The following is a 20,390-nucleotide window of genomic DNA, read 5'->3' on the forward strand; positions in this document are numbered from 1 at the left end:
GCGTGCAAGTATATATCGACTTACAGATCTATCCATCTCTTGTGGGGAAAAATTATTTTCTTGAATCCAAAAATTGCTTACCACTGTCATCAGCATGATGCACTTACCTGTCCATACAACACAATTCTAAAAACACAAAAGGAGTTTAGGGTAGGACGTGGAGTATGTGAGCGCGGGCTCACAGGCTCTCGGTATCATGCCCGTTCAGAATAGCTGTGCGATTCGGAACATTCAATGCAGCAGTCTGACAGATGGGCCATGGGGGGGGGGGGATTAGGGTATACGCCAATATACAGACCTGACAGATGGGCCATGAATGGACGGAGGGGCGGACGGCGTCGAGTGAGATAGCCTGAGCCGTGGCTCGAGGGGTGGCGGCCGTTCCGATCCGTGGATCAGGTCCGGTGGTTTCCGCTAGCCTCCAGCAGCGCGCGCAGTTAATGCAGAGGGTCGGCTGGTGGGCTGGTAGGTGTGGTGAAGTTGGATTTGTCTTCCACCCCAGGGCAAGAGAAAGGGTGGAGTGGTTGACTGCGGCGACCAATATTGCTTGTCCGGCGACCTCGCACACGCTCCGGTGACCATGGAGTTCTTGCTGCAGCCAATAAACAGGTTAGAATCTGCTTCATTAACCATTATGTACCAACGCTTTTGACTGTGGGGTTGGGCGGTCCGATCTAGAATATGGCGCTGATAAGTTTGTGTCAACGACCCAGAACTCTGCTTGAGGAGGTGAATGATAATAACAGCGCCATAGAGCCTGTGCGGTTCCCAGTCGCCGCGGCGGTGGAGGTTGAGCCTCCAGCACCGGCCGCTTCAAGTGCTGACGCCCAGATCTGTCTGCCGGAGACAGAAGCTGCGGACATGCCACAGTGCTCCGAGCACTCAATAGAGCAAATGGACCCTAAAGCACCAGGCTGGACCCAAAGGTATTCTGAACTATGGCATTTTAATTCCATGAGATCTCATTACTGCATTTTTGATAGCAGAAACTAAATGATTCCGTAAGCATGCTCTGAATGATTCAGTTACTATAAAGTTGAGGTCGCCGTAGACAATGAACTGAATAAGTTTACATATCGAAGTCCCTTACATGGAGATGCGTTTACAGAATTGTGTATTTAGGTGCAAAGGCTTGACATATATAAGCATGTAAATATGGAGCCTGCGAAATTGCAAATAAGTTAATTGATTCATGACAATGAATGTTTAAAGGGTCATTTGTGATCGTGGTTTCATGGGTTACAATTGTTGTATTCCCTGTAATATTAGACTCACCACCTGATTGTTTACTCTGATCTCAAAGCAGAGTGCGTGTAGGTGCCGCCGCTGAAGGCAGGGCCCCTTGCTCGGATAGGGTCACGGCACTAGAGAAGACTGTGAGAGAGTTTGCAGAGACTCCAGGGGACATAGTGATCGTCCCAAAGATTGGGACAAGTTTCGACAGTCTAGGTGAAGCTTACGACTTTTACAACCTGTACTCATGGGAAAAAGGATTCGGGATTAGATATGGGAAAAGCAGGTTAAATGTGAACCGGACAAAGTGCATGCAAGAGATCGTATGTGGATGCGCGGTACAGCCAATACTTCAGCATATTTTGATAAACATGGCCTTTTTCCGTGCATTCTAACTGAATATGATGCTCTGTTTATTTCTTCAGGGGAAGCCGATTGTTGAAAATACTCGTTCTTGTCGATTGAATGCCCAGCCCTCATGAGATTACTCCGATCCAAGGACAACGGGTGGTACATAGCTGAGCATCGAGATGTGCACAACCATGCTTTGACACAAACCTACGGCCAAACAATACACTGGCCGTCACACAAGCATATTGATGTCTACAGCAGAGACCTGGTCAAGCAGTTGCGACAAAACAATGTCAGCCTCGCAAAGGTGTATAGCATCATTGGTAGCTTCTTTGGGAGGATGGAGAATGTACCATTCACGAAAAGAGCATTGAGAAATTTATGTGGCAAGATTAGCCGTGAGCAGTCCGAAGATGATGTCAGGAAAACAATGGAAGTGTTCCAGGAGCTGTGTTCAAAGGATTCACAATTCACATACCGGGTTCAAGCTGATAGTGAGGGCAGAATAAGCAACTTGATGTGGGCTACTGGCAACAGCAGGCTGCAGTACAACTTCTTTGGAGATGTAGTTACATTTGACACAACTTATCGGACCAACTTGTACGACATGCCGTTTGGCTTGTTCGTTGGGGTTAACAGCCATTTTCAGATCATCATACTTGCGGGGGTGCTAGTTAAACACGAGACAGTGGAGACATTTGAGTGGGTATTCTCGGAGTTTGTTAGGATAATGGGTGGCAGGGCGCCGCAAACAATCCTGACTGGTAAGGGACTTTCCTTATTATTTAGTTTGGTTGGAAAGTATCTTGTTAATTATGCAAGTTTGAACATGAAAAACTAATGACCGTGTGATTCATAAAATGCAGATCAAAACAGGGCGATGGAGGTCGCAATTAGTAATATGTTGCCTGACACGGCTCACCGCTGGTGCAAGTGGCATGTGCTTAAGAAGGCAAAGGAATCGCTCGGCCCATTATACTAAAAAAAGTGATTTCCGACCGGAGTTTCACAAGGTTGTCAATCACATGTTAACGATAGATGAGTTTGAAGAAGGTTGGAAGTACCTCATAGAGAAATACAACTTGAAAAATCACGATTACATGACCAACTTGTACGAGATACGTCACAAATGGGCAAAGCCATTTTTCAAGGGTGTATTCTGTGCAAAGATGACTAGTACCCAACGGAGTGAAAGCGCAAACCACATGTTGAAGAACTACGTGCCTCCTGGATGCCCAATGCATATGTTTGTTAGGAAGTATATGAGTTTAATGTTTGACAGGGAGTCCGAGGAAAATTACGAGGAGAAGCGGACAGCAATCGTAAGAAGTATCCAAAAATTAAAAGACATACTACTGCCACTTATGTATAGGCGTTGAATTGTGAACTTATTTATGGATGGTTTGTTTTGCAGGGGAGGCCGCTTATGCGAGCTAATATGGCAACCGAAAGGCATGCTGGGCAGATATACACCAGAGCCATGTTTGAACAATTCGGTCATATACTGTACGAGTGTGGCGCATATCAAGTGGAAGAGATCGAAAAGGGTAAAGAGTATGTTGCAATACATACAGATGCTGCGCGGAGGGAGAAATGGTGCAGAACTTCATACAAGGTGTCTGTGCTTGATGGAGGAGAAGAATTTGACTGCGAGTGTGGTCAGTTTGCACACATGGGGCTGCTGTGCAGCCATATACTGCAGGTGAAAAAATATATGTGATATTATTTGTTGCTAATTGTTAGCTGGTGAATTGTATCAAACAAGTAATTCCGATGTTCTATTGCATACTGCAGGTGCTTGACTTCATTCGTGTGACAGAAATACCAAAGAAGCATATTGTGAAAAGGTGGACAAGGGATGCAAGAGACATACTTCCAACACACCTGGTGCAGTACCAGAAGGACAATGCTCAAGAGAACCCATTTAGTTTCCGGCACTACAATATGTACATGCAAGCTATGGAGCTTGTCCGGATGGGGGACTCAAGTGTGGCAGCTTACAAACGTTTGACAGAACTGTTCAAAAATTGTGTATCAGAGATGAAGCCATTCACAGAAATACGGGATGGGTTGGGGTTGGAAGACAGGTTAGCTGGCAGCATGAGGGTTGTGAACATGGTACAATCAGATGGCGATTTGTGCGAGGGTGTGGATGGTTCACATATGAACTACCAAGATGCTGGCAGCAATTCAGCTAATGAGTCCGGTAATCAGATGCAGAACTTGTTAGCACCAGCCAGGCGGAAGCAGGTGGGCAGGCCGACAACAAGCAGGGAGAAGGCCCCATATGAAGGTTTAAGTAAGCGCACAAGGTTTTGCGGTATTTGCAGGCAGCAAGGCCACAAATGCACCACCTGCCCGGAACGCGGGGATGTACCAAAACAACCACGGAAGCCAGCGAGATGCAAGAACTGTGGAGTCGAAGGTCATCGCAGGAACAACTGTCAGAAGGTTGCAGAACTGAGGCTGAGGTAATTTGTATGCGGCCTGTGTGGTGAGAGCTTTGATAAGAAATACATTACTTTACAATGCATGCAGTCTGTAAAGTCTGGGTGTAAACCAGTGTTTGTTTTCGAATCCATGTAACAGAATTTGGTATGTCTGTTTGGAATGCGTAGACTGAATTTTCTGAAAATGTACTGAAGGTTGTCAGTTACCTATGAGAATGGACTCATGTTTGTTTCAGAGAGGCTCCCCTTAGAATGCAGACGTCTGCTATACATGTGTGATGTTTATGGTTGCTGCCCAAGCTGGATTTCCTTGGACGGCCAATTGAAAATCAACCAGAATGTATTTTTGTGTCCATGCCATGTGTAAGCCAACCTGACCTTGCCCATGCTGACCGAGGGACAACAGTAAATGTAGTGGACACATGTCGTGCCTAACGCTGAAGCCAGCCGGGTGGGCTTCCACTTCGAAATTCAAACCTTGTGGGCGGGATGTGGGCATCCGCGGCGTACAAATGGGCGAGGGGGGCTAGCTCTTGGAGCACCTCATAGCCATTCACATTTTAAAGAGACCTGATGGGAGCTTTATCAGTTTCTCGTCCTGCCTCGTCGTTCACAGTTACTGAAGACTGCTCAAAGGGTTGCAATGGATCGATCCAGGTACATTCTCTTTTGCTTCCCCTGCCTTGAATCAAGCGTGATGGTGGGAGTAGTACTCATGAAAATGTGTTTACATTGCAGGTGGCTGCTGCATCAAAACCATCCGTTAACCAGGGAGATGGTGATCTAGATGTGATTAGCGATAACTCAGGCATCTCCACGGTGTCTGTGCAGGTGCGCATAGTGAACCAGATATTCGCATAGGGAGTATCTAGCTCGCATGCATAGTTAATGAATTCTTATTTGCGCGGGATAGCGGCGTGGACGAAGTACCAGTTCAAGATGAAGCAGGGGAGCTGATCCTGAACCAGAAGATTGAAGAGGGTGTGGCAGCAGAGGAAGGGTTCGGAGAGCACGACCCTGCTGCTAATCAAATGCAGTCTGCCCTAAAAGAACCCATGAAAGTCAACTTACCAGAGGTTGGAGATGTGGAGGAGAGTAATCGGCGTATCACCAAACGTGCTAGAATCAACCCTGTATCTGCAGTGTAGACCGCATGTTGTTCATCCAGATTAGGCAAAGGCGCCTTTGCCGTGCTGATGGTGTATCTACCGACTAAGTACTGTGGTCCTCTTAAGTGTGTTTGTAGCTTCCTTCCTGGTTGATGCGTGGAGTAGTAAACTAAGTAGTATGGCTTGCAGCAGTGGATCTACTTGTATGCGTTACTACTAATTAATGTGTGTCAATGTGGCTCATCTCTATTGCATGATGCTAAATGTGTTTTGGATGGGCATGCATGCCTGGTGTCATTGGATAGGCCATGATTGATTAAATTAGTGCATCCGACCCGTGCGGTGGTCCATAGTAGCCATGCAGATGGTGATTACCACGGTGCATGGATTGGTTAAGCATTAAAAAATGCATTGTGCACGGGTGCTTGCATATGCATGCATTTGTCCTTACTTGGGGTTGGCTCGGGAGAAAGGTCAACAGGAGTGGTGAGGGCAGTGGAAAACATCCTCTGTCCTTGTCATGTTGCATTTTTCGAGCTGGACCCCCACTTAGGAAGTTTCTTTATATAGGGGTACGTGCAGTGTGGGTGCTGGTCCTAAAATATACAAGCAGTATGCAATAAAGCGTGAACCCGCGGATGTTTGCAAAAAGTACGGCCAGCATGGCATGGAGATCGGCATGATTGATGCATGCAAAGTGGAACGGCGATGTATGTAGTTCACCTCATTAATCAGTTGGGTGAACGATCACTAGTAGAAACATGTTCTGTCGCTCAGACGGGGTGGCGCGTGGATATTTCCCGCCTCTCGATTCTAAAATGTGTCGTGCTGGGAGGGTTCCAAGCTGTACCTAATAAAAAACCACCTCCGACGAGCAGTAAATAAAGAGTGGGGGATGGGTAGCTGGAACAGTGGAGGCAGAGTGTGCTGGTTTTAACCCCACCCCACGGGCCGCCCCCTGCTCATTTCCACTAGCGAGCACTGTGAGCCTCTGTTCTAGATTTGGATGGTAGCAAGCAGAAAGGGGAAAGACCAGATCTGACCTGATCTCCGGTGGACAGCTGAAGCAACCGCTGCCTTTCTGGTAAGCTTGTACCCGCCTGGCTCTTTCTTCCTCATACTCTGCCGTCGGCCGTGCTCCGGCCATTATTTTCCTCTTGGCATCGGTTCTAACTTCCTTGCTTACTCCGTTGTGATCCGTCCCCTTATTTTGGTAGCTAATCTACGTGATTGTCTTGCTCCAGTTGACCTTTTCGGCGCGTACAGCGAGTAGATAATCTAGGGGCCTTCCTGTACGGCCTTGGTTCTTAATCTAATGCTAGTAGTGCTATCCAAATGGCAGGAAGAACTAACACATCTGAATGTGTGATTGATCTTTGCAGGTCATCGGGTGACGATGGCCAGGCCTCCGAGATCGCCGAAACAACGAAAATCTGGCAGTCGCAGCCGCAGCCGCGGCCGCCCAAAGAAGAGGAGCCGGCAGTGTGGTAGCGACGAGATGGCCCTGGCCAATGCAAGGTGACGCGAGCCAGCGCTTAGATCCATGTTCGTGACCGGCCCTTTCCTAGGGTTAGGTACCTTGTTTTACCATGCAATGGAGCCAACCGACATGGCTGGCTTGTTGACGAACAGATATGCTGGGTCTATAGATAGGGTTTTCACTGCTGACTTGATGGGTAGAGTTAACACTCGAACTAGGACATTGCGAATGCCAGATGGACAAGTTAGAACAATCACTGATGAAGATGCAGTTAGGATCTTAGGCGTACGTGGTCATGGGAGGATTGTGGAATTTGGCACACCCATGTATAGATCTACACTTGTTCAGAGAGTCAGGGGGATGCTAGGGTTGCGAGGTAGAGGAGGCTTAAAGGTCTCGGACCTAGAGTATGTCATTAGTAGGCTAAACCCATGCTTCATGAATGAGCAAGAGACCATAGCATTCACAGTTGCTTCGACTTTGCTAGCTGTGTCCACTTTGTTAGGCCCTAGACAGTTGGTTGCAGCAATACTAGAAGAGATATTGCCCATTGTCCAAGACCCATGGGCTATAGGGAAGTACAACATTGCACGGTACTCAGTCGACCTCGTGATGATATCTGGCGAAAAGTACCAAGCAAACGTAGCAACTGGAGCTAAGGTGGCTATCATAGGCGGGCATTCACTTTTTCTACAGGCAAGTCATGTGATTTGGTAGCACATTGGTTAAATCTATTATTGAAAAATTATGTGCGCTAACACTGGAGTCTCCCTCTTTCATTTGCAGTACGTACAACTGGACTGGGTGGATTATGGGCCAGCAAGCCTACGATCGAATCTCCTGCCAAGAATTTGTGCTTACTCTTATCCACTAGTGAGGAGATTAATCCAGCTAGAGAGGGAGAACCCAGGATATTACCCGGTAATTACACTATTATTTTGATGAGAGACACAATCATACAATGATGAAAATGATGAAAATGTAAATGTGTTTTACAGATCAGGCCAGAAGGATACATGCTGCAGCAAGTATGGATGTGGCACCCTCTAATGGCAGCTACAACTAATTCGGTAAAACAGAGCAAACTTGAAGTATTGTCGATGTCATGATGCTTTAGTGTCTGCTTACTAATAATCTTCATTGGCAAACTTTCAGCTCTTTGCAGCAAACAATGGAAATGCAGGAGTGGGAGCACATAATGGCGATCCAAGCTTGGACAGTGCCAACATGGACATAGGAGGTGCCGAAGGAGCAGCCGAAGGGGGAGACAACTTGAGTGGTCAGAACCAGACCATGGCCACACTGACAGGCGTTGCACAGACTGACGCTGAAGAACATATATCAAATAATATGCAGCTTGCTATAAGGAATCAAGGTTTTGTTGTTGAGGAGCTTGGGAGCGATTGTACCGAACCAACAGGTGGGCACTCAAGACAGCCATAACATTGATGCATTATGCTATGGATGAGCAAGAGAATCTGAAATGTTAGTTTATTGATAATTGCATTTCAAAATTTGCAGTTCCAGTGTATGACTCGTATGACGAGGCAGATGTAATTAATAATGAAGGTGCCACTGGTCAACCTGGCTTGCTGGCTATTATCAGCGCTGAAAATGGATGAAGAACACCAATTCAACTGCTCAGTCAGAGGATGAAATGAGCTTTGAAGGGTCCAGGTCCCGGAGCCAGGAAAATGGTATGTTTCGGACAAACTTCAACTACAAATTGCACTAGTTGTTCTTCACCCCGTTGCACGGAACATGTGATTGTGATTGTTGTTCAAATAACTTTTGTCCTTTGTGTACTATGTGCAGAATGTGATGGATACGATTCAGCATCTGAAAATGAAGAAGAGGTTAATCAAGTTGCAGCCGATTTGCAAGGTGGGTGCGACAAGTTAACATTTGGATCGGCAAAATCTGTTTGGTGGTACCATTGTACATAGCACTCACTACTTACCGATGTGTTGCAGGTAGAGAAACGCAAGCCGTTAGGGATCGAGAGCAGCCAGTTGTAATCAATGAAGGTGGTTATGAAGCCAGAAGGCAGAGCCGCATCCGGCAAATTGATGCAGAGGATCCTGTCAAAAGTATATTAGAGGAAGATAGCGAATTTGAATCATCAGATAGCGAAGACGATATGAAGACTCATTATGAACACATAGGAAGGAACCATGCAAGAGTTCTGCAGCGTGAAGGTGAGTTCAAGCATCTAGGATTCAGAAATGAATGCATGTGCTGTGTATGTATGCTTTGTATGACTAACAAAAAATGTATTTAAACAATGCAGAAAGTCAAGCTGGGAAACTAGGTCTTCCGCGTCCACCTGTCATTAGCATACCAGGTAAGGGTGCAACGTAAAGGATAAAATGAGTTTGTTTCATCATGCCCCATTCGTGACCCACCATGCTTAATAGAGATTGTGATGGCATTGGACAGAGCTGGCAGCACGGACAGATGATTCACCGCGCTTGCGGATCGCCGGACAAAGCACGGTAGCACTACCGGTAGAGTCCAGTGTCCCAGCTCTTCAATTTGCACCGCCAATAGATTCCAGAGTGCCGTCGGTTCAGTTTGCACACCCACTAGAGCCCAGTGTCCCAGAGCTTCATTCTGCAGGTTGGTGCAGCAAATATATCAGTCAGTTGTATATGAGCAGCAAAGATATCAGCAAACAAATCATTTTGCACACCCACCAGCTCTTCAGTTTGTACTGGGCTAACACGTGGAATGTGTTTTGTATTGCAGGTCAAGCTGTAGACGGTGGAGCTGAACCAACCAGGCTACATTCTGATTCACCGATGACACCAGCAAATGCAGTGGTCGGTAGTGGCGTTCCAGATTCGGCGGAGTATGTGGTGGATCCAAAACAAAGGGCAGACGACAACTTGCACGCTGGCCTCATAAGCAGGTTCCTGCAAGCATCAGCAGACATTAAAGGTTAGCACCGCTGAATGACCATGTAAAAAGTTCTTTCACATGAACACAGGAATGGATTTGTGGATGGTTGACATAAATGAAAATGTTTGATTTTGCAGCTGAAGCTATTTTGATGGGTATGGGGGTGCGCAACATGATGAATGTCGTGCTCATAGAAAGTGCCCAAGAAGAGATTGCAATAGGGCAAGTAGACATCGGGCCATTATCTCCGGGGTCGGAAAGTATGGGGGCTCATGATGACATGCTTGGAAGATACCATGGCAGCCTCATAGAAAATGATCATGTTGAACCGATGATAATGTCACCTGATGGCCTATTTGCTTCATCAGTACAGAATTTGTAGGACGCGAACGGTCAGTTTAGAAATAATGATCATTGCGGCAACCAGTAGACAAATATGTGGAAATAGACCTAACGCATGATCTTGTTGCAGAGATGGAGGTTCCATTCATTGACTTAGTTATGAGTGTTCCAGTATCACATAATGAGGTTGATGGTGAGGCTCCAGGTATGTGAGAGTGGTGCGAAAAAATGTAATCTATGTACAAAGGTAAACATACATCTAACCATATTGCATGTCTTGCAGTGGTGTTCATTGACTTAACCATAAGCACTCCAGATAGAGAGGTTGAGACAGGGCCCGAGCTAAATGGTATGCGTTTGTACAAATAGTCATGAAACCAGTATGTACCTTACAACTTGTAAAAATGATGATATTGTTTTGGCAGAGAATACTTCAAGAGTGGATTCTGTTAAAGCAGAAGATAATTCAGGCAACACTGTGTGTGACCGAGCATACCCGGGAGGCCATCGAGAGATGATGCTAGCTTTGCCAACAGCAGGTGAGCCCCCTTGTTTTCTGCTAATGTTCGTACCAAAAGTGTGCATGATGTTACGTGATAATGTTGTTTACTTCTTGTCCACAGTGAGTGAGGTCAGAGCAGACGTGGCGGCACTAGTGAGCAATACAGCTAGGCAAGGAAGCACGGGGAACACACATTGCATGAAGTTTCAGACGACAATAGATGGTAAGTGTTTTGCATGAGATAATGTATGCAACTAAATTGGGGACAGTGTTCATGAACCAGTTGGTGGGAGATTTGATTTACAAATTTGTAGGGATGGCATTTGTTGGATCATCGCCACCACATGAATACCATCCAATGGCAGCAACAACGGTGATTGAACCTGTGCCGGCTGGGACCAATGAAGCAGGTGCTGTTGCTGCTGGTGTACATATTGGCCAGGGGGCGTAGATTCAGAATTTCAAATTGTCATGTTTGTCCATTATACATGGCAGGTAGAGGACCAGAAGGAATCCGAAGGCGACATAAGCAGAGCGCAAACAGAGGGATCCAGCAGTGCCGACAAAGGAGACGTATCAAGAGATCAGGCAGGCAGTCATCCTCGACACGAAGTTCAGATCAAAACGATGGGAGTGGTAACGACTCAGACCAAAATGGGTTGATGGAACAGCCAGGGAATGGTGATCATGTTCAAGGTTCGTAGACAAATCAAATCTAATCTTATTTCAAGTAAATCAAATTAGCACTAGACTGACTAACTATACTGCTTGAACTTGTAGCAACGCGACAAACTGAAACGATGACAGCTCGGGGAGATGTTTTAATAGCACAACCCGGGAATGATGAGCGTCGTCAAGGTTTGTAAAAAAAATTAAAACTCAACTTATACCAACTAAGTCACATTAGCAGAGGGCTAACTAGAATATAATGCTTGCTCTTCCAGCAACAGGGCAAACTAAAACGGTAACAACTCGAGGAGGTGTCCTTTGAATCAGTACGGGATATGTCTTTCCAAAGATTACAAGTGAGTGAAAAACATTCCCTAATGATGAAGAACTGTTGAGTAATGCGATGACAGGCATTGATCTTGTATTTGCATTGATAGTCAGGGCAGCCGGAGAAGGTTCTGGAGCAGGGGCTACTTCTGTAGGTGGTGGGTATGACTTGAATCCACCTATTGGCAGATCTGGGCATCATGAAGGTGATTAAAAATCTCAACCTTAATAAGCTGATGAATCCTGCTCAATTCTCTTATTATAGTGCGTGGATTTGCAGAACCGGACCAAGCAGAACCAGTGACAACTGGTGTAGGTGTACTTCAGCGAATTGCAGGACATAACTTCACGGGGAATACAAGTGAGTGGGAAACAAAACCCAACCTGTAACCACAACTCAATAAAACGGTCTCATGCCATATCTTATTCGCGCCATCTATATGTACTTGCAGTCAGAGATGTTGGAGAAACATCGGCAGCAGGGACTACTGGTCTGCATGGGCAGCATGCTCAAAACGAACATGCAGCGAGGAATGATGGATAGACAGGTTTGTTACCAGTGATATAAAATACATATCTATAGGTGAATCTGTACGGGGGAACATAACTACATCTAATTTTGTAACGGTGTTGTCTGGTGCAGTGAATGCTGGCGTAGAGAGGGGGTAGGAGTCGTCTCAGGGCGAATGAATAGCAACCTGAGGTTGCGTGTTGGCATGGTGAGGACCATAGTGAAAATGGAAATGGATAACAAGAGAGACGTGTTCCCCGGTAAAGCTGGTCTGAAGCATGAGGAACCCCTTACAAAGAATGTTGTGGAATTCTGGGAAAAAATGTGCATTAGGAGCTCAAGGAATCGCAACCGGTAAGTTAATTTCCTAATCGAGTAGATCACATGTAAAAACTTGGGTATGTTGTTTTGCACGGCTGTTGAATTGTGTGTTTCGAACTTGCAGGAAATGGTACAAACACCTGTTGCCTTACCTGATAGTGATGTCAGGTGAGGACTTTGTGAATGAGTTTGGCCCAGAGGGACACCTGACAACAGTCGGTTGGTCAGCTGTGTCAAGGATGCTGGTGTACAAGGACGGACAAATGTACGGTAATTGGGAGATCAGGTGGCGACACATATTTGACTTGCGATTTGTGGTGAGTGTGTACTTACATGTCATAAACCATGGCCTGAATTTGAAACACATGGATACTTACTTGTTGTCCCTTTGCGTAGCTCGCTCTTATGTACAGGTCTTATGATTTGGACTTCGAATTCATGAATACAATGATGAGCTATGAGGCGCTCGGGCATCGACTGCAATGGACAAAGAAGGTAGCCCGTCAACAAATATACTAGCATGAGCTTATATGAACGTTGCTGATATTATCGAATGTGACAGATTGAACAAGAATATATGTTCTTCTGTTTGCTATGCAGCTCATGCTCCCAGTCCCAATGATGGAAAGTTGGTCACTATATGTTGTGGATGTCAAAGAGAGGACATTGTTGGTCATGGACCCATGTGAGACTTCAGAGCCAATTGAGGAGATGCAGTACAAGCATGAAGACAATGCAAACTTCATCCTAGCGGGACTTAGGCGTTGCATACATGAGAACATCGCTGGGTGGTATGTGCCGGCTCAGGGCTGGACGATCAACTACAACGTTGGCATGCATGAAAGCTGCGAGATGTATGATGGATGACCACATGTTCGAATTTTCAAAAATATAAATTGTGCCACATACAAGTTCTAACTTATTTTCATGTGCTCGTGTACAAGCAGAGAGGATAGCTGGCTGCACATTATCAACTACAGCAGGGAGTACACTGGGCTATATCTTCAGACTCAGCTAACCCCGGTGAGCAGACGACCTTAACATTTATTCATCACTTGAAACAAATATGCGAGAATGTCTAAAAATGAGAAGTGCTAAATTGCAGGGGCGCCTAAACTACCTGCGACAATCCATAGCATATGAAGTTATCTCAATGAGGGGCAATGTGGGTGAGCTGCCAGACTTCATGGTTGAGGAGGTGCTGCCATTCTAAATGCTACTGGATAGCAGCATCCTTTTGGAACACAAATCTTCGAGACGGTCAGAGAAGTGTTTGCGTATAGGTGGATCTGGGGATGTTAGTTGCCACCCCACAAATTTGTGGTGTGCTAACGGTTCCTAGATTTCACGGGCGATACAAAACTGAAGACAGAATGGCGCCGAAGAAGGGATGCAATTTAGCTTCCACACCCCATTCAACATGAGGGAGAGGGGGGTTTAAGAGATTGTTATCACTACCTGGCTGCCACGTCTAAGTTTATTACCAGCTAAGTTTGAACTAGACTTGTATGCTGGTCAGTTATGTAATATCTGGGGTGTGTGTCTCCGTTGGCTATGTAAGACATATGGACACCAAGTATTTGAGAATGCTAGACATAGTTGGTATAAGTTTAGTAATGTTAGTGAGATGGTTAACTTCACGTGCATTGTTGTGCTCATTAAGGAAAACGTTTGCTCTAGTATTGCATTGGCATAAGGTAAGATATATGTGGCTATGGCATAGGGTGAGGCATTCCAACCTTAGGCTCACTTGAAGCTCCAAACCGTAACACCATGTGCAGATGAATGGCGGGGCACACTGACGAAAATATATGTGATGATCCTAGCACATGAAAGAAACACACCAACAAACATGAATATTGCACTATGCCTAAGTTGTTGGGTGGGAAAATGTAGAAGAAATGTTTGGTTGCAACATGGTGCCCAGGTTAGGGAATGGTTCCAATGTGACTTAAGGAATTACATTGAATTGTTGCCTGGTTTTCCAAGTTGGCCTTAAGGGTCCTGCGAGGGAGAGTTGATTGTTTGAGGGGCAGTTACAAAACAATGAGGTTGGTTTGGCACAAAATTGACTTGTGTAATTACGTTGGCACGGCTCGTTTAGATAAATTGGTAGTATATCCACATTGGAAAAATGGGTAAATTGCGTAGAAAATTAAAGCATGCATATTGCACTTTCACCATCGAACAATCCACTTCAGAAATACAGCATGGTTTAGGTGCTTGACTACGACATAATAACTATAACAACTGATTGGAAACATCACCTTGGATCACACACCGGATGCGGGGGCTTAAGTTGTAAGACACTTATTATCAAGTGGCTAGATTGAAAGACACATAAATATAGAAGGGTGACTCATTCTGATTCAAATATGGAGTCTGACGGTGCAAGGAGGCGCCACAGAGTGTCGCGTGCGTGGGAAGAGAAATTGCCCTGCAACTTCATGCACTCGTAAAGCGTTTCCCGCTTTGTCTTTGATATGGTGTGTTGCAAAAGATGATATTCAGAAATGGTAGTGAGCATATTGATGTTGGCAGAAAAATCAGTCTACACAGGGCACACCAGTAGCTTTCATGTGAGACATGGCTGAGCGACAAACCTTGGTTAGCGGCAGCTTTAGCTTCTTGCCGTCGAAATGGGCGGTGATGTGAACAACGCAAGCACTTGTTTCATTTCTAGCACAGGACAAATCACAATTAGATAAGTAACAAGATCGTGGAGGTGGCTGAGTGAAAACAAGAAGGGTGGATGAAGAATGTACTTAGTGAAAATGCTATCGGCAAGAGCAGGGGAACTTGACATTCCATCTCTCTTTGTTGACGGGCCACCCAGCATAGTACTCATCTAAGCAATTGAACAGGGCATCGTGTAGCTTCCAAGCAATAATCTCGTCCCTCTCATGAGTGGTCAGGGGTCGGCTTTTCTTGTGGTACATCGGTTCGATAACAAACATCGTGCGGGTGACCATGTCCCAAAAAATTACAATCCATCCTTCGGGGCGTGGGACGGGCATGAAGAACTGAATAGAAGACAGGAAGCATAAGTCCAGCAGGAAATCAAACTGAAAAACAAACATGAATTCGGCGTTGCTAGTACACAACTCTTACCAGCTGAGCTGATGTGATGTCATACTTAAGCGCATCCGCCCCTAATGGTTTCTGGATAGACATCGTATGGACATAATCATGATCTGACAATACCAGTGTCTGCATTTAGAACATATCCAGCATCAGTATAATAACAAATGAAAGCAAGGTGTTTTTACATGTGCACAGAAAATTGTATAGCTGACCGAGAACTCTGGTTCAAGTGGATGCCTCCATGTTAGATACGGCGAGTGTTTGTTTGCTTCCTGATCAGCCTGACAGTACCTTCTAATAATCACTAACATCAGCTCGTGGTCAATCGGCTCGTCTTGAACCAACTGCATTCTCATCGCTGCACCGGTTATTCGTAAGAACCTTGGGTTCTCATGCACAAGGAAGTTCCTGTGAGTTAAGAGAATATGAATGTGAACTGTCTCGACTGAAAGAAGTGAACATCATGTATCATAATGACTTAGTTTGATATAATCACCTAGATAGCTCTCCTGGTGGTGCCGTACTGAAGAACCCTTCCAACTGTTCAGACACATAGGGCTGAGGTGGGCACGGTACAACCCCCCTGATCCATGGGTCAGTTTGGAAACCAGCCCTAAAAACATATTTTCTTCCTGGAAGCACGACTGCCTTCTGTCCAAACACCGTTGTACTGCCATCGTTCGGAAGGTCAATAAACAATTTGCTTACTGACTGTAGGGTCTGCCTTGCAAACAGAATAATCTGTTCTGTCATGGCTGCGACTGCTCCTTCATCATTGCGCGCCCGCTTGTTCTGCTGCTGTTCTCCCTGATCATCACCATCAGACCTGGGGCGAGACGTGGCACCTAAACAAAGGTGTGACATTTGTCATGAAAATGACTTAGCGGGGCATGTAAATGGCACTACATTGCACCATGTAAAACCAAAGAACAACATAGGGTGTTACAAAACAACAAACATGGAAACCTTTGCAAGCAGACATGTCGAGCCTAACGCCTGGGATTTTCGGGCCAATAGGAGTCTGAATTTCGACCCCTGGGCATGGCTGAATTGCTCTTGCTGGACAGTCAGTAAAACCTCGAGCAGCACAGCAAATGCACCTCTTGCTGATCGATGTCATCAGCTTGTCGACAAACTTAATCATGTCTGCCTGCACATTGACACGAGCAGTGTTGATTTCACGCTGGCATTTGGCATTCTGCTCCTTTAGTATGAAACTCAACTCGTCCTTGACCTGCAGCAGCATAAAAGAATGCCACCAGATACAAAATCAGAAATGCGTGACATGAACAGACACATGTCCAACTAAGCACAAATCACAGAAGAATGTTGGAAAAACGCCACGGTGTAGTAAATCATACCAAGCTAGGGTATCGGGTACGCATATGCTCTGCAAAATCAATTGGCCCGAGCGCTCGTAGAGGTGTCTGCACATCCATGAGGTTGACAGCTGCAGATGATGATGCATGCACTGACTCCTCCCTGTCATTGGTTGGGTTGCTATGATGTTGATCCATATTACCACCTACTAGTTGCTTGTTGGAGCTTCTCTCAGTAGAATCTTGGATGTTGCAGCGTCCATAGCATATATCATGGCCCTGTCGAATCTGCCATGAAGACATGAGTGTCTTGTTAGGAATAAAAAAACATAAAAAATGTTGCCAGCCTCACTTGATAAGCTTCCATGGTTACCATGCATTTTGTGTATGATGCAGGGCCCTTCCCAATGTCGGTTGCCATGGTTATCATGTTTCTGATGCTGTTTTGGTCAAAGTCACTAATCCGAGGAAGGACATTATGCTTCTTGTTGAAAAGTCCCAGGTCAACGTTGTCGAGGAAGAAAATCTGTAAAGAAGTTGTTTACATGCCAAGCATGTGAATTAAATGATTCGCACGATTTTTCATTGCGCCTGAAAGTTAAAATTAGACCACTACTTGACAAACCTGCAAAAACAAGTGGCAACCAACCAGGTTGGTGTTCGGGTTGTTGGCCATCATGTCATTCTTAAGCCGCCTGACTCCCTCGAGCAAAAACTCCAGTACAAACTCACACCAGTTGAATTGTGCAATATTCTCCGTGTTTGCCAGCGCACCCCAGTAGTCTATCGTTCCATAATCATGTTTTGTTCTGGGTGCCAGCACATGCCCCATCACAAAAATGATGAATGCAATCTGGAAGCAATCCTTCTCTAGCTTGCTGGACGTCTCGGAAATGTCACGCAAAAGGAATTCCTCGGCAGCGCGTAGGCTATGCACTCCTGTCCTATCCATCCCTAGTGTGGTTTTAATAAATCTTACAGCTTCTGGCTTAATGAATCCATCACGCCCTTTAACATTCCGGTGTCCACATGGTATGCCGAACACCTTGTGTATGTCCTCCGCAAAAAACTTGAGAATCTTGGTTTCTGACAGAACAATTGCTCGACGCTCGACGCATACCTTGCTCATAGTCCAAGCACTGAACTTGAGGTTAAGCTTCTGGAGCATAGGCAGCTTTAACATTCCACCGAACCCAATTTCAGTAACAAGCCATCTCTTGTACTCATCGAATGTCTCGATTACTTCTACGGCTTTCCTAACTGAAATTCTAGAAGTTGGAGTAGGAGGCGGTTGTGCTTCAGTAGCAGGCAATAGCTGCTCATAATTGTTAGCTTCTCCAGCATCACCTAGGACTGCCACTCCATCACTACTACTAGCGTCAGACATGATGCCTACATATGAAATGTAATTGTGCTCAGAGCATATATAAGAATCATGAACTTTTTCGAAAAATCTGGAGGGTACAACTATGCTGAAATTGATTCAGACAATGGCATGGTTCTCGTTGCTGAAGATACAAACTTTTCTGAGATTAATACATGGTGAAGCACATGTGCCTGGTCCGCCTACGAACAGATCTCCAACTAAACTAGAAAACGCATGTTTTAAGAACCCACTAGGTGCAGCGCAATTACATGATGGTAAGCAGATCCGGAAAAACGAAACAACATATCCTATGGAGCTTGACCCATGCGACGGATCCAGATTTGGGGATCTTCCCATTTGAACTAATATGATGGACTAAACAGATGGATAGTCAAGGTGGGGGAGAGGGCAGGGGAGGGGGATGGATTTAAATAGATCGAACGCATACCTGCAAATCTTCCGAGGATACAGTGGGTTCGCCGTCGGCCAAAGTAGCCGCCGCAACTGCTCGGAAGCAGCAGGGAACCGGGGAGGCGATACAAACGAGGGGCGCTGGGTGGGTGCGCGTGGGCGGCTTGGTATACGGACTGGAGGTAGCTGCCGTAGCTAGTAGGTGGACTTTATTGCGTCCGCCAACCGTGCCGGTCGCAGGCCGCGCTAATTAAAAACACTGTTCACACACCTAATTGTATCAGAAACGTAAAATTGCTGGAAAAAAAAGATGAACGATTGATACTGCCGGGTAGTAGACCATACGTTTGCATAACAGAAAATAACTGACCATACATTCATTACTCCGTTCATGACATATTACACCGGGCTTACACTAATAGCACATGGCACATCTCGCCTAAACAGCGCTTTGCATACTACGGGCACACCTTCATAATTATTCCAAGTACTCCGTGAACATGCCCACCATCTACCTACTAAGCAGGAATACTACTTTGACCAGCGCCAGCAAGATCAGCACTCCGACAAACAGTATGGCTCCGTCTAAGAACACAAGAACACGGAGGGTGGCGGCGGATGTGCCTCCTTGATTAACCCATGGCTGGGCCCTGAAAACTTGTGCAACGGCTGGAACACTTCGCATCTGCTCTCCGACACGAACCCTGCGGTTCAGATAAGATCCCGCCTGGCTGCTTCCGTGCACTGGCTGCTGCGCCGCCCCCAGATGATAGCTCAGCTCGGCAAGGTACTCGTCCTTGGTTCTCATGTAGTTGCAGAGCCCGGACTGAAAAACAAATCGAATCGGCAAAGGAAGAAGAATGTATTAGATGTTTGGAAAACACGAGTAGATCGAGAGCTGCGAGAATGGGTCGTACTCACGTCCTTGTTGACGCACTTGTAGAAACGAACGCCTGCATTCTGACCCGCCCGAGCAATCCAGGTGAATACCCGGCCGCCGCACTGAGGCAGCTGATGAGTGGTGGGAGCTGCTCGAAGCCACTGGAGGATGATGATGCAGAGATGCTCTCCGGAAGGACAAGTTCTACTAGACTGGGTTGGCTCGCTCGCAATATCAGCCGATGGGGAGATGGATCTAGAACTATAAAGAGGGGAGGGATGGGAGGAGTATTGCTGGAGAAGATTGGTGCCTGCCACCACTAGTACTCATAAATGAGCTAAACGGCTCTGTTAGACCAGAATGTGCGACCAAACGGCACACCCCGTCCAGTCCCGTCTGATCCGTCACCAAGCTAACTGACGGAATTACCTATGTGGTGGGCCAACTCCTATTTCGGGAAATAACAACACCGTCAATATACCTACCGCTATACCCATTCCGGCCCAGATCACGAGGGAAATAAGTGGCACAGATACCGAGGTCCTGTGAGCTCGGGCTCACATGAGTATTTTCGTTTAGGGTATTGATTCATACTGTACAACGAATTAAGGCAGAGTGGAAGGACTGTATCTACAGAGGAACAAAATGGCATATAGGTGTTGTCACCATCATAGAGTAGACAACAATGATGGCGGAGCGTCCAGCCAGGCTTGATGGGAATGAAACTCAAGCAAATATGTGGCCTTCTCTTACCCCAATAGTTTCTTCATATCAACTATCAAGTCGAGCATGGTCAGGAACTCGTCCTCCACCCTGTCCTGCTGTCCAGCTCCTGGTCCAGCTTCATGTGACCTTGGCCGTCATTGTGAGGTTGTCAGAGGGCGGCCATATGCGCTGCTTCTCTATTATGATAAAGTCGACTGATGACTGGTCGGCCCTGAGCCGTAGGAGATGATCGCCCGTCGGCGCTGTAGGCAGAGGCAGGCTGCAGTTAGTGGCAGTAATAGGTTATGCTAGTGGGAGCAGCTAGCCGTGGAGCATGATGGTGAGCAGGTCTCGGGCCGTGGTGACGTGAGCAGGTAGGTGAGGATGCCCCGCTGATCGCCGGCGAGATGGACCTGGAGGTATTGCTGC

General features: G+C 46.2%; 2 protein-coding genes and 1 pseudogene across 13 annotated transcripts; 2 read left to right on the top strand and 1 right to left on the bottom strand.

The window, feature by feature from the left end:
- Nucleotides 1–310: 310 nt before the first annotated feature.
- Nucleotides 311–3,163, top strand: LOC125535640 (protein FAR1-RELATED SEQUENCE 5-like; annotated as a pseudogene). Its single transcript, XR_015615752.1, has 6 exons — nucleotides 311–609; nucleotides 714–926; nucleotides 1,304–1,571; nucleotides 1,659–2,348; nucleotides 2,451–2,913; nucleotides 2,999–3,163. The product of XR_015615752.1 is annotated as a protein FAR1-RELATED SEQUENCE 5-like (transcript).
- A 4,414-nt stretch (nucleotides 3,164–7,577) lies between these two features.
- On the bottom strand, nucleotides 7,578–19,557 carry LOC125535641 (uncharacterized). Of its 11 annotated transcripts, none has more exons than XM_087543127.1 (16): nucleotides 19,298–19,557; nucleotides 18,414–19,202; nucleotides 17,225–17,991; nucleotides 16,952–17,125; nucleotides 16,642–16,887; nucleotides 16,247–16,514; nucleotides 15,777–16,125; nucleotides 15,493–15,688; nucleotides 15,308–15,406; nucleotides 14,962–15,219; nucleotides 14,464–14,875; nucleotides 12,574–12,673; nucleotides 9,320–9,538; nucleotides 9,029–9,236; nucleotides 8,584–8,704; nucleotides 7,578–8,462 (listed from the first exon to the last, which is right to left on the bottom strand). In XM_087543127.1, exons 3-10 carry the CDS (start codon nucleotides 17,984–17,986, stop codon nucleotides 14,974–14,976), a joined length of 2,340 nt encoding a protein of 779 aa, XP_087399253.1. In that variant the 5' UTR covers nucleotides 17,987–17,991; nucleotides 18,414–19,202; nucleotides 19,298–19,557; the 3' UTR covers nucleotides 7,578–8,462; nucleotides 8,584–8,704; nucleotides 9,029–9,236; nucleotides 9,320–9,538; nucleotides 12,574–12,673; nucleotides 14,464–14,875; nucleotides 14,962–14,973. The 11 variants fall into 11 exon arrangements, with proteins under 11 accessions (XP_087399253.1, XP_087399254.1, XP_087399246.1 ...); XM_087543128.1 differs by having other exon boundaries at nucleotides 19,294–19,557; XM_087543120.1 differs by lacking the exons at nucleotides 18,414–19,202; nucleotides 19,298–19,557 and adding exons at nucleotides 13,936–14,018; nucleotides 18,235–18,377.
- LOC147983791 (uncharacterized) lies at nucleotides 12,602–13,929 on the top strand. Its single transcript, XM_087543130.1, has 4 exons — nucleotides 12,602–12,691; nucleotides 12,797–13,050; nucleotides 13,144–13,219; nucleotides 13,302–13,929. The coding sequence occupies exons 1-4, from the start codon at nucleotides 12,602–12,604 to the stop codon at nucleotides 13,407–13,409; spliced, it is 528 nt and encodes a 175-aa protein (XP_087399256.1). The 3' UTR covers nucleotides 13,410–13,929.
- Nucleotides 19,558–20,390: the final 833 nt, after the last annotated feature.

The sequence above is a fragment of the Triticum urartu genome, chromosome 2A, assembly GCF_056163025.1.
Source record: "Triticum urartu cultivar PI428250 chromosome 2A, HENAU_Tu73, whole genome shotgun sequence".
NCBI classification, from domain to species: Eukaryota; Viridiplantae; Streptophyta; class Magnoliopsida; order Poales; family Poaceae; genus Triticum; species Triticum urartu.